The sequence below is a fragment of the Sinohyriopsis cumingii genome, chromosome 17 (assembly GCF_028554795.1).
Source record: "Sinohyriopsis cumingii isolate HCF-2022 chromosome 17, ASM2855479v2, whole genome shotgun sequence".
Lineage (NCBI taxonomy): Eukaryota > Metazoa > Mollusca > Bivalvia > Unionida > Unionidae > Sinohyriopsis > Sinohyriopsis cumingii.
The window spans coordinates 118,588,636-118,603,156 of NC_142977.1; the positions used below are offsets into that span (position 1 = coordinate 118,588,636).

At 35.2% G+C, this 14,521-nt stretch overlaps 1 protein-coding gene across 2 annotated transcripts in view; it reads left to right on the top strand.

The window, feature by feature from the left end:
- The window catches only part of LOC149779740 (G protein-coupled receptor kinase 3-like), a 345,786-nt gene that overhangs the window by 122,780 nt on the left and 208,485 nt on the right, over positions 1–14,521 (top strand). For both annotated transcript variants that reach the window (XM_089940600.1, XM_089940601.1), the window contains exon 4: positions 11,216–11,317. In XM_089940600.1, coding sequence (XP_089796726.1) covers positions 11,216–11,317 — 102 coding nt within the window. The remainder of the gene's footprint in view (positions 1–11,215; positions 11,318–14,521) is intronic.

The following is a 14,521-nucleotide window of genomic DNA, read 5'->3' on the forward strand; positions in this document are numbered from 1 at the left end:
ACATTGTGTAAGAATACTAACTATACTATGTGTAAGAATACTAACTATACTATGTGTTAGAATACTAACTATACTATGTGTAAGAATACTAACTATACTATGTGTAAGAATACTAATTATACATTGTGTAAGAATATTATACTCTGTAAGAGAATATTAACTGTACTCTTAGAATATTAACTATATACTCAAAGAATAGTAATTACACTCTGCAAGAATATTAATTATGCTCTAAAAATATTAGTTATACTCTATAAGAATATTAATTATTCTTTGTAAGAATACTAATTAAACTGTTAAGAAAATGTATTATACTGTGTAAAAATATTAATTATACTCTTTGTAAGAATATTAATTATTCTCTGTGTAAGAATATTAATTATACTCTAGAAATATTAATTATACTGCATACTAATATTAATTATTCTTTGTAAGAATATTAATTATACATTGTAAGAATAGTATAGTGTGTATGAATATTATACTGTTAAAGTATTAATTATATTCTGTAAGAATATTAATTATACTCAGTAAGAATATTAATTATACTGTGTAAGAATATTATACTCTTTAAGAATATTAATTATGCTCAGTAAGAATATTAATTATACTGTATAAGAATATTAATTATACTGTGTAAGAATATTATACTCTGTAAGAATATTAATTATACTGTGTAAGAATATTATACTCTGTGTAAGAATATTAATTATACTTAGTAAGAATATTATACACTGTAAGAATATTAATTATACTGTGTAAGAATATTATACTTTGTGTAAGAATATTAATTATACTCTGTAAGAATATTAATTATACTCAGTAAGAATATTATACTCTGTAAGAATATTAATGATACTGTGTAAGAATATTATACTCTGTAAGAATACACTGGTCAACAGTGAAATCATTACTGACTTGAAAAGGCCCTAATCTGTAGTATTTTGGTGTGCCGAACACGAATATAACCGTGAAAAATTTGTATTGGCTCTCGTTTTGAAGATATTCATATACCTCATTTTCTATGTTTCACTGTGTAAATTTCTTCAGTAGGACTGCAGCAACATCCGGAATAATGATGTAACATTGCATAATACCATCATGCTCACATCATCCACAGTTGATTGCATCATTTTCTGATGCAATGCAATACTAATGCCATGCGGCTGCTGAAGTAAGTTGACGTCAGCAGTGTACTATACATGTGTAGGCCTATTATACTAATGCCAGGCGGCTGCTGAAGCTGACGTAAGCAGTGTACTATATAAAGCCCAATCAGATAGGTTCAGCATTTAAAATATTTTAGACGTTGTGCGAGACAGTTCAAGCTACTGTTACATAAAACTTATTATTTTATCCATTTACGTACAATAAAGAACAGTAATGCCTCGAAAGTGTGTTAATACCGCGGACAATTTTTGCTATATTTGTGGGGAAGTGACATTTGCCAACCAGAAGAAAAGTATCAATTCTCAAGTGAAGAAGGCATATCATCTTTACTTCGGATGCAAGGTTGGTGACCAAGACAAGCCTTGGGCTCCGCATATATGCTGTGCTACATGTACAACACAGCTTTCACAGTGGTTGAATTGCAAAAGGTCATCAATGCCGTTTGCAGTCCCAATGGTGTGGAGAGAGCCAAGCAACCACCTAAATGACTGTTACTTCTGCTTGGTTCCTCCTCTTTCCGGCGGAATAACGAAGCGAAAGAAGTCGAGAATAGTCTACCCAAACATTCCGTCTGCATTGAGACCAGTTCCACATGGTGAGGGACTTCCTATTCCAGAACCTCCAGCAGAATATTCTCTTGATTCATCTGACGAAGACAAAGGTGAGTCGACCTGTTCTTCTCGTGGTCCATCAGCATGCAGTGATCCAGATTTTCACTGTGGTGCATCATCAACCCCACACAGAATAACACAGGAAGAACTAAATGACCTGATTCGTGATTTGGACTTATCAAAGAACAAGGCAGAATTGCTAGGATCAAGACTCCAACAATGGAATCTTCTAGAAGAAGATGTCACAATTACTGCATATCGAAAGCGCCACCAGCAATTGGAGCCTTTCTTCAGAAAGGAAAGTAATCTGATATTCTGTTCCGATATTGAGGGCCTCATGAATGCTTTAAAAATCACTCATGACCCACAAGAATGGAGACTATTTGTGGACTCTTCGAAACTGCGTCTCAAGGCTGTGCTTTTGCACAATGGAAACATTCTTCCATCTATTCCAGTAGCGTATGCTGTCCACATGAAAGAGACATACGATAACTTAAGGCAGCTACTGAATTCCATTGAGTATAACAAGTACAGCTGGCACCTCTGTGGTGATTTGAAGGTAGTTGCCCTTTTAATGGGACTGCAGCAAGGATATACAAAATACATGTGTTTCTTATGCGAGTGGGATAGCCGAGCAAGGGAAATGCACTACATGAGGAAGGAATGGACTCACAGGCAGAATGTAGCCATTGGAGAGAAGAATATCCAACACCCAGCTCTGGTTGAGGCTCAGAAAATCTTGCTACCACCCCTTCACATCAAACTAGGTTTGATGAAGAACTTCGTGAAAGCCATTGACCGGACTTTGCCAGCATTCCGATACCTGCATGAAAAATTCCCTCGACTCAGCGAAGCAAAGATTAAAGTGGGAGTTTTTGTGGGTCCTCAGATTCGAGAGCTTTTCAAAGATGACCGGTTCAACAACTTGCTGGAAGGTGACGCGAAACAAGCATGGAATGCTTTTCGCCTAGTTTCTACAAACTTCCTCGGAAATGTTAGGGCAGAAAACTATAAGGAACTAGTAGAAGACATGTTGATGAAGTATAAGAAACTTGGCTGCAATATGTCTCTAAAGATTCACTTCCTTCATTCCCATTTGGATTTCTTTCCTAGCAAGTGTGGTATTGTTAGTGATGAACACGGTGAACGTTTTCATCAAGATATCGCAACAATGGAACAAAGATACCAGGGAAAATGGTCCACTACAATGCTGGCTGACTACTGCTGGACACTCCTCAGAGATGCTCCCGAACAGCTGTACAAGAGACAGGCGAAGAAATCTAAGATGTAGTCAATGACTTGATTTTTTATAGGTAGGCTATTACAGTTGACCTTTTACTATTGGAATGCATTTCGTTATGTAAACATTAATTTCTTGCAGATTACAAAAAAACTAGAGCCAATTTTGCAATTTGACTGTCATATTCGTGTTCAGCACATAAAAATTGATAAGAATTGACTAATTTTATTTCAGTAACATGACTTTTGTAAAAATTTGTTGTCCAGTGATATTAATTATACTCAGTAAGAATATTATACTCTGTAAGAATATTAATTATACTCTATAAGAATATTATATTCTGTAAGAATATTAATTATACTGTGTAAGAATATTATACTCTGTAAGAATATTAATTATACTGTGTAAGGATAGTATACTCTGTGTAAGAATATTAATTATACTGTATGATTGATAGGTTCCTAAAACTTATCAGAATCAGATTTATTTGTTGGTCATAATGGCTGATGTTTTGAGTAGAGTGTCATCTAAGTCCAGAATCCTGAGCCATAATTGTACCACAATATATCAGAATTCATATTATAAATAAACGCCTGTTTTCACCAGAAAAATAGAAGCAGTCCCTTGATTGTTACAAGTTTTCAAAGTTGCAAAGGCACTACCCATGAAATTGGTTGATCATAAATTTAAATTCAGATGTAAAATGTGCAAGTTATTATCTTTTCAGAATTTTTCAAAGTATTAATTTCATTGGAAAATATAAGAAATTTTCGATAGTGTCAGCTTTTATATTTTTACCTAATGTGATTAATTAAAGTGCAAAATTAATGTGACTACCATCCAGTGTATGTGTAATTAATGTAAGAAATGCTTTAAAATCATTGTGCGAAACAGTACTTTGTTAGAAAATATAAAAAAGCAAAAGACAAGTCAGTGGCAGAGTAATGCATATGACTTTAAGAGGCAAACAAAGTACTAGTACATCTCTCTCTCTCTCTCTCTCTATATATATATATATATATATATATATATATATATATATATATATATATATATATATATATATATATATATATATATATATATAAATGGCATGTAAGCTTCATATTAGCTAAATATTGCCAATTAAAGGTCAGTTCTAACAAGGTATATACTCCTGAAAATTCTTTCCTTTTTGTCAATATTGTGATTCCAAATGACCAATATCCCCCTTCCTTGGTAAATTACAGGACATAATGTTAATGTTAATGGCTTCCATCCACTATCCCCAGTCCTTGGCAAATTACAGGAAATAATGTTAATTCTTGCTGAGTACTTTTGGGAAGCCCCTACGGTATCATTCATCTTTATGATGGTGACTTTTTTCTGCCTACACACTATTGATTCCCCAATTTAGTGTTGATGGCCTGACTAGACCACTATTATGGTCTTGTGCATGATAATGGGATATTGTGTGCGTGTGTGTGTGTGTGTGTGTGTGTGTCGTTATTGAATAAGTATCATTGCCATGAAATTCATATTTAGAGTTCATTCTGTTTTACATTTCTGTCATGCATTTTGTTTAAAATGATAGTAAAAATGACAATTATGTAAATTGTTTTAATATTCAGTGGCAAAGTTTCACTGAGACATTTTACTGAATTATATGGAGATAAATTGTATCTATCCAAGAAATGACATTCTCTTTATTTGCATGTTACTGGGCTTCATGCAGCAACTCAGTCTCTTTTGTTTTGTATTTGATGGTCTCATAAACATAAGTGACAGTTGAGTATCTTCCCTGACTATTTAAATTCTTGATATTAGTAACTCCTGCATTGACTTGTAAAAGATAATTGTATGGTCTCCTGCACATAAACCATATAGCATATTTGTTTTAGCATTGTTATCGATGGGTTACTGACAGTGAATAAGATGGTAAATAATACCGTATGTATTTACTTATACGTCAAGTCCAAATACAAATTGCATAGACCCAGATCTTCCATCACATAATATGCTGGTAGATTGGGTTCTTTTCAGTTCGTTACGGGTAATCAATAGAATAAACAACACAGACCCTGATCTGCCATCACATAGTATGCTGGCAGATCTGAGTCTTTGCAGTTTGTTTGAAGTATTCAGTAGAATAAACAACATGGACCCTGATCTGCTGATGCATTATGCCAGGATCTTTGTTGCTTGACTCGACATATAGATGAATATATATATGGTAATAATAATAATAATAGACAATGGTGACTCATTCAGCCAAGGACTTTTCTCCCTTAAGGTCCTATTAACATGGGAGTACAATAATTCATATCATACAAAAGATAATATATTATTTAACATGTCTTATATATTATACATAATACATTATATTATATTCTGTTAGTAAGACATACACACTTATGATATCCTTTTAAATACTGTAATATTTTCTGCAGATTTTATATGCAGTGGAAATTGCTTTCACAGAATTATACCAGAGTATTGGAAGCTTTTCTTAAATTGCTCTGTTCATGGTGTTAGATGAAAGTTTCCATGTGATGGTGATCTCGGTCAGTAAAGTGATGATTACGGCCTTATTAAATACTGTAAATGCTCTGGTGCCAGTCCATTTAGATAATTATGTACTAAAAATGCCCTGTGAAATCAGTCCTTTGATATCTTGTAAACCGTTTTAGTTCGGTAAACAATGCTTTTGATGAATAATCAATAGATACTTCTAAAAGAGTGTATTTTGCTCTTTACTGGAGTTTATAAATCCTGTCAAGCTGAGATTTGACACAATTTCCCCATACATTAGAACAAGAATCCATTATTGGAAGAATATATGCATTACAAAATAGAACGAAAGTTTCTGTTGGTAAATATTTCCTACTAATACTCAGTATGGTCATTCCATTTCTCTACAGACACAGTTACAAGTTTTTCAGGTTTGACAGTTCCCAACGACTATTGTAGATGGGGTCAGAAAGAATGGAAATCTTTCTAAGGGGATCCAAGCAAGTTATTCTTTCTTGAATGTTTTTCTGAAATTTGTTAGATGTACCCACAAATATAGAACAGGATAAGCAACATGCAGATGTACATGCTTTTTAACTTTTGAACCAAGGGGAAGGTGCAGTCACTTCATTTACCTGCTAGTCTTTGCATGCCTGAAGGTTTGGAGGTGTCCATTCAAGTAAACAAAAAAGTTCAATTTAGTTGGATGCAGATTATGCTTGTCACTATGGCTACCCAGATTAGTTGGCCAAATGCTCTCACATTAGATTGTTAGGCTGTTGCTGGTCAGGTGAGTCATTTTTGTTCTTCTTGGGGTTCTTGTTGTTAAGTGCCACCAAGATCAACTGCATGAACTTTATGAGTCTTTATTTAGTGGGGTTCAGCATACAGGTAGAGCAAAACCAGCATTGTATTGCATTTTGTCTGGTATGTCATTAGTCCAAGAAACTGAACTCAATAAACCTGTTATTTTTAGCATAGGCTTTGATGCTGTGCTCTGTAATTAATATACATGTACGTAGTTAGTTACCTGTCTAATCAGCAGCTATTTAGGAAAGTCTTGGAAAAACTATTTTCTATTTTATTGGAATTGATGGCAGCTGATTGGCTGTTTTGGTCTATTCTTTAAAAATGAACCATAAATTGGTAATTTGTGTAATGTATTGTTTTAGTATTGACTAATTTAGTCATTAGCAGCACTTTAAACACATTTTTGGCCATAGTATGTGGAGGTAATAGAAAGTAAATGCCTTTCCCAGGGACACACCAAGTTAGCTGACTTTGGCTGGCAAGGGCAGTTATCTGTTGCTGTAAATCTTGCATTTGGAGATGGCCTGTTGTCTGTCATCTTGAATTCATAGGAAATTAATTTTGGACACTAGAGTATCAGTAACTTTATGAGGCTCTTGTGTAGATCGAGATATTATAGAGAGTAGAGTCTCATTACCTTCAAAAGACTCTTGTGTACATCTAGGTATTGTACACAGTAGAATCTCCGTACCTTCAAAAGACTCTTGTGTACATCTAGGTATTGTAGACAGTAGAGTCTTGGTACCTTCAAAAGACTTGTGTAGATTGAGATATTGTAGAGAGTCGAGTCTCAGTACCTTGAAAAGACTCTTGTGTACATCTAGGTATTGTACACAGTAGAATCTCTGTACCTTCAAAAGACTCTTGTGTAGATCGAGATATTGTAGAGAGTAGAGTCTCAGTACCTTTGAGAGACTCTTGTGTACATCTAGGTATTGTACACAGTAGAATTTCTGTACCTTCAAAAGATTTGTGTAGATCGAGATATTGTACACTTTGAGTCTTGGTACCCTCAAAAGACTTGTGTATATCAAGGTATTGTAGACAGTAGAGTCTCAGTACTTTTGAGACTTGTGTACATCTAGGTATTGTACACAGTAGAGTCTCAGTACCTTTGAGAGACTCTTGTGTACATCTAGGTATTGTACACAGTAGAGAGTCTCCAAAAGACTTTTGTGTACATCTAGGTATTGTATACATCAGAGTCTCAGTACCTTGTGTAAGTTGTAATCTTAAAACTGTTAACTAGAGTGAGTTTACTTAGCCTACACCATAGCTGACACTCATAAAAGTTATTGTGCTGACATTGGACACATTGTTGTATAAATTAGGAAGTATTGACACTGAAGCCTACAATTTACTACTACTGCTATAATAGACAAGGAAAATTTGAGTGAGATGCTAACACCCAGGCAAGATATAAGCAAGGAAAATTTGAGTGGGATGCTAATGCCTGGGCAAAATATTTATGAGAGGTTGAGTAAACAGACTACCTTATTATGAAGTACATGATACAGTACTCTCTCATTATAATTCTATCCATGACAACAATGGAGTGAACTTCCTTATAATGAGACCATGCCTTAATGAAGTACATCATACAGTACAATCTCTAGTTCTAATTATATCCATTAGATTATACCACCTGATAGTGTGACTGCCCATGAGGAGTATTCATTACCCATCTTAGCCTATAATGAAAGGAATGATAGAGTGGGTGTACTGGATGAGATAGCATTCTGATCACTTAAAATGGCCTCAACACCTGAGCTGCGCAATAGTGCTACTTACCAAGGTGATATCTAACCTTGCCAGTGGTATTTATTTTGTAAGATAGAAACCCATTTTTCTAATTCTGGTTTATGTAGAGGCAAAAGGACATTGTTGAAGAAATAGATTACTGTTAATATTCTACCATCAATTATTTTAAAACCATTTTACATCAATCTGATATCTAATAACCTTTACTTGATAATAAAATATTAAATCTATAATCAACCAACACACGAGTTCAGTTGCATGAATATGAATACGATCTATGCTTGCTTATAAGTCGATTTCAACTGCAAACTGAACAGACCCAGATCTGCCATCACATAATGTGCCAGCAGATCTGGGTCTGTGCAGATTGATTGGTGTAATTAGTAGAACAAACAATACACACCAGAATCTACAGTTGCATTATGCTATAACAGATCAGGGTATTTGCTGTTTGCAGTTTCTCATTGTATAAGCGAGTACATGTATATACAGTACTATATCATTTTATTTTTTATTGAATATGGTGTTTCATTTATTAAACAAGGTACTTGTAACTTGCAACATGTGCACAAAAAGAATGATTAACAAGCTAATGATCTCATGCTGATCAGTTGGGTCTGGGTCCTGAACCCAGAACCTGACAGTTACATGTCAGATGATCTTCCATCTAAGCATTCCAGCAATTCCATGATACTATAAGGTTCAAGTCGTTAACTTCATTTCTTTCCGTCAGTTTCATATCTTGAATTCTGAATACTGTTAATTAGATTATTTCAGTTAAATAATGCATCTTTTCTGTGTAAATTAACAACCTTATTGAAATGCTTTTTATACTGGATTGATTAGATGGAAGAAAATGCCAATTTTTAATTTTTAAATTTCTTCAAATTAGGTTTGATTTTTTAATTTACAGTTCAGCCATCATATGTGATGGGGGATTAGGTATTGATTTTGCATGAATACTTTCTATGTCCTTTATTAAAAAACAAAAATGTTTTTCAAATATTTACATGTATTGACAAATAGAAAACAGTTCAGAGCAAAAAAAGAATTACTTTTGCCAAGTGGGGGCCGATTGTGGTAAAAAAAGTCCCATCTCCATCCACTTATTAGCGACCTTCAGATATGCACCATTTGCGTCTCTTGTTGAATCTTACCAGATGTACTCCTCTGTAAGTCCAGTCCAGCTACAAAAATGCACTGGCATATTAGGTCATTGTTTTTTGTCTACTGATCACAACCAGCAAGCTGCATGGACCCAGATCTGCCAGTGCAGTTTGCAGTTAGGCTTAACTTTTAAGCAACTATATATAGTTGTCATTAGTTGTGATAATTTGGTGCATAATTTAAGTACACATAAATCTAATTAGACTGAGTTATTTTCCATGTAGCCTGAAGTGATCTTAATTGAATAATGCACCCATTAAACTGTAATTTCTGAAACTTTGGAGAACATGAATTGCACAATGTAGACATCTGCCTGGAATGACTGATTGAAATTGTTGCATTTTTTGCCTATAGAAACATGTTCAGAGCCAGCAGAAAGAGTTTTTGTAGTATAAAAGATTATGTCAAGGTTGTCAGATGTAACAATTTGCTATACCCAGAATAAAACACAAATGTGGTTTTTCATACCACCTCTTTAACATTTTCCAAATACTTATAAGTTTACACCATGAATGGAGTTACTTGGGATATTGAGAGAAATAAAGAAACTTGAAATTGAATTGGGTACATCCCAGGATATTTGGAAAGGCTGATTGGAAATCTGCATTGAACATCAGACAATCATGATGGCTCTGGTGGCCTAAGTGGTTAGAGCATCCAACTTGGATGCTGGCGGTCACAGGTTTGAGCCCTGCTGGAGTCATACCAAAGACTTATAAAATTACATTAGCAGCTACCTCACTTGGTGCTCAGCATTAAGAGGTTAGTGTTAGGACTGGTTGGCCTATTGTCAGGATAATGTGACTGGGTGGGACAACATTCTGCATGTTTGCCGCATGATGTCCCAGTGCTAGACATCACTATAAACTACCACACTGCAGACATTGTAGCAGTATGACTGAATTTTTTTGAAAGCTACGTTCAAAATACAAATCACACAGACACACACAAAGACACACACACACACACACACACACAGATCAATCATATTAAATGGATATGTGATAATTTCTTGCGTATATGAAGATTGCTCAGCTTGAAAAGTATAGACTGATATCTGCCATATCATGATGTGCTGGTAGTTCTGGATTTGTGGATGTGCTGAGTTGGACACACCAAGGCAGCAATCTGGGCTGATGTGGGTGGGTTTCAAACCAGTGAACTTTAGATCATGAGTTGGATGCTGTGCAAACTGAGCCATCTCCAAAAGAATGCATCATACCTAGAGTGATCTGTTTGATGTGAAATTATCAATCAGCTCGGCTTTGTTTGCAAGAATCATTATGACTGCCATGTTTGCATGCTCGGTAAATGCAGAAAACTGCTTAAAATGCGACAGAGTTTTGCAGGTTTTTCATCATAATAATTTACATATGGAAAAAACTTTTAGTACACCATAAATATAATGCTTTACACAAATATTTAACCCATTTTATGATTATAAATAATACTCATAGGAGTTCATGGTATTTAGAACTTTTACTACTCACATTTTGGCTCAATTTTCAGATTAGATCTACAGTTAACTATACATTTTCACATGCATTTTGGGGTTAAATATATAGATTTCTATTTAAATGATTCAACAGAAAGCTTGGTTTGTACTTGTATCTCAATTGATGTGACTTTTGTATACCAGAAACATTGAATTCTCATTAATAAACAAGGCGAAAATCAAATTAAAACAACCATATACATGCGGGATCCAACAGCTAATGCACGAACCCAGATCTGCCATTATATGATGCATCGGCAGATCTAGGTCTTTGCAGTTTTTTTTTTAGGGCTAATCATTAATATAAACAGCAAATCTAGGCAAATGTTGTTTGCATTTGGGCATTTGGGCATTTGGGCACTTGGGCCTTACTTTTTAGCGAGTATATATATTATGTGTACTTTATGCTTACATCTTGTATTAAAATAATTCTTTTCAGCTTTCTCTATGTGCTATTTTCTTTCATTTCAGATTAAAAAGTTCGAAAAATTAGAAACAGATGAAGAGAGGATAAAATTAGGCAAAGAAGTTTATGACCAGTTCATTATGAAGGAGTTATTATCACAGTCACATGTGAGTATTAGGCATGTCATTTCAATTTTCTGATTATTGTCTTGCCTTTTTCAGAAAAATGCAAGACACGGTGAACATGATATAGTGGCAGTGTTGTCAGCTCCATATTGAAGTTTCTTTTGACAATCCTATTATTCAGAAAATTACTCAAAAAAAGGATGCAGAGATGTTGTAATATTATATTTACCACTTTATAATTGTGAGTCATGATGTGACATGACATTGACATGTTGTAAAAAAGGTCATGACATGACCTAGTGTTGACACGTGTTATAAAAAAGTAATGACATGACATGGTGTTGACACTCTAACACATTAACCCCTGCTGATGAGTTTACATGGCAGGAGGTAGTAGCCTACTGCCGAGCTCTGTAGCATCAAGGTCATGTATGATACACTGTAGTGGGTGGTATTATAGAAAGGAAGACAGATGTAGCTCTACAATGATACCAAATAATCTGGAAGTTCTAGTTGCACTACAAAATAACAGAAAGAAAAACCTCACTTTTTGGACTTGATTTTTTTTCCACCCAAAATTAGCCTGTAGTCAGAATTCAATTTTGTGTCTGGATTTTAGACTTTTTGGCCTCAGATCTAAGGCAGACCCATATGAACTGCACATAGACTGGTGAACCTTTGCGAAAAGTAGGATAAGATGGGCATTTGGAATAAAGAGTGGTCTCGATATGAAAATGATGAGTCCGTTAAGCCCCAAAAAAAGAAAAGAACTCCAACTTTTACCCTTCTTCTCTTGCGTGAGCCAAATAGCCAATGAAAAACAATGTTTCTAACACAACTAGGCATTAGGTTATTTGAAAATCACCTGGAAGATGATGTGTTAGGATGTATTCAGAAATAGCTTTCAAAATATGTTCCCTACTCGAATTTCAGGCGAAAACGACAAAAACCTCCAGGGGTTAATGTGTTAAACGTCTGCTTATTTCATCATACTGTCTGTGCATGTTTTGTTTCCATGCAATAATTCAAGTTATGTCATGGATGGATATCAGTATGTAGATACCTATTGTTATTCAGTCAGACTTGATATGTAATTACTTCTTGGCCAAAGAAATGTCCCTATTGATGTATAGGTTACTTATGTGAAGGTCAAGGTCATTGTTACTAAAAATAGAACAGGTTTTTAAAAATAAACAGTAATACCATACCTGTTCCTACATGATATAGCTGGTACTTTTCTGGGGTGAAAATACCCCAACTGTATGATGCAATTTGTCCTCCCATTAGGTTGAATCAGAAGTTTTCAAAACACTAGATTGCCCCTGGGGCACCCTGTACATTCTTCTTGCCCATGTGTAAAATGTCTTCATTCCATTCTCAGTTGACACGCTATAATGTCTGCATTGTTTGCGTTGAAGATTTGCAATCACACCATGGGTCAAAAAGTGAATTTATAATTTCTCTAATATGTATATTCATTGCAAATGTTGGGATTATACCCCTGATTGAGTTTTGTTTCTTTTGATATAAAAGTTATTAACATTTGTTCTGTACATGAAGGTGTATGACTGGCATGTTATTTTTAATTTTTACCCCTTACACAGGGTGTTAGTGATTAACATTTGTGCATTTTTTAGATCTAAGGGTCGGCATTTTCTTTAATTTAATCTGTCCTTGTTGATGTGTGTGAGCTTGATATGGAACAGGCCAATGTTCCCTCCCTTCATGTCCCCTGCCCCCATCTCAGCTTCTGGGTGAGAGTCATCCTTGTCCATGACCCTCTCAGCAGTAGTTCTGGCTCCACTAGGCACACTGCACTTGCGTCCTCTACAGTTTCTCCCTTTTGCAGCATGGAAACTGCACAAGGAACCCTGAATACTCCAATTTTCTAGGTCTAGATTTTCACCATCATCTGATATAGTCGAGAAATCAGGATTGGCTCCTTCTCTCTGCATGGAGGTTCAGAACAACTTTTTTTCCTGGCAACTTCAGAAGCTATTAACCTTCTGAGTTCGTCATATTCCCAGCAGAAAGAATATTTTGGCAGAGATTCCATCTAGGCTCCCCTTTTTTTGTGTCCCAAGTCCCCAAATTAGAGGGTCTGCATAGTGGACACTTTCTGGCTGAAGTGGGGTCATCTGTTTGCTTATGCTTTTTCACTTTGCAGGATGATTCCACAAGTTCTCTTGCACATCACTACACTACCTAGGTCATATTGGTCACCCCTCTGAGACTGCAGCAATCATGGTTCTTCAACCTTCTGGATCTGCTGGCAGACCATCTCAGGATGTTACCTCAGAGGAGGGTCTTCCTGTCACAAAACAGAGACTGTCTCCTGCACAACAGCCCTCAGATTATCCACCTTCATGCTTGGCTCATCTCAAACAATCTCTCCATGAAGAAAAGTTGCTAAGAACATTGTCCAGTCCAGGAGTTCGATGTCATAGGTTTATGATGCAAAATGGAGAATCTTTTGTGATTGTTGTTGTAGAAAACATGTCCTATCTGTTCTGCTTGAGTGCAGTAGCTGATTTTCATTGCTTGGTTTCTATTATTAAGGGGTATTGAACAGCCCTTTCCAACAGTAACAAATAGCTTTGAAAGATCCAGCCATCAGAATAGATCAATCACACTTGGCTGACTTGGTCAGAAATTTCACTCTCTAATGCCTGATTGAAATCTTTATTGTGTCTTTCTGTCTCTTAATCCCCCTCCACCATAACCTTTGGGTGAAGATTTCTTCAAGAACCTTATGATCAAAATTGTTTTCTTGCTTGCCTTAGCATCTGTAAGATGGAGTGAGCTTCATTCCCTAATCTGATTAAAATCAGATCTCCACTGCCCAATGTGAATCTGACAGTAATTGCCTAGGGTGACCTATATTATTACCATAAATGCTAATTTTTATCAACCAGTCAGATGAAATCTTATATTATATCTTCATGTTTGGGACACTAAGCAGTATGATTGAGGAGCATCAATATGTGCCAAACAATTCAATTCACTTTCATATTTCTGAAAGCTGCATTTCCATTGGCTGATCTTCACATAGAACATTGGAGATCTGATTTAAATCAGATTGCTTCATGCTGCCCTATCCATAGATCAGTATATCAACTTTTTTGTTTTCTTCCTTTCAAATATGACTTAAACTAATTTAAAGAGTTGTTGAGCTTGTTAAGTTTAAATTTTGTAAGTAAACTATATCAAAGGCTTTCATAAAAATCCACAAATCACATTGTTCTT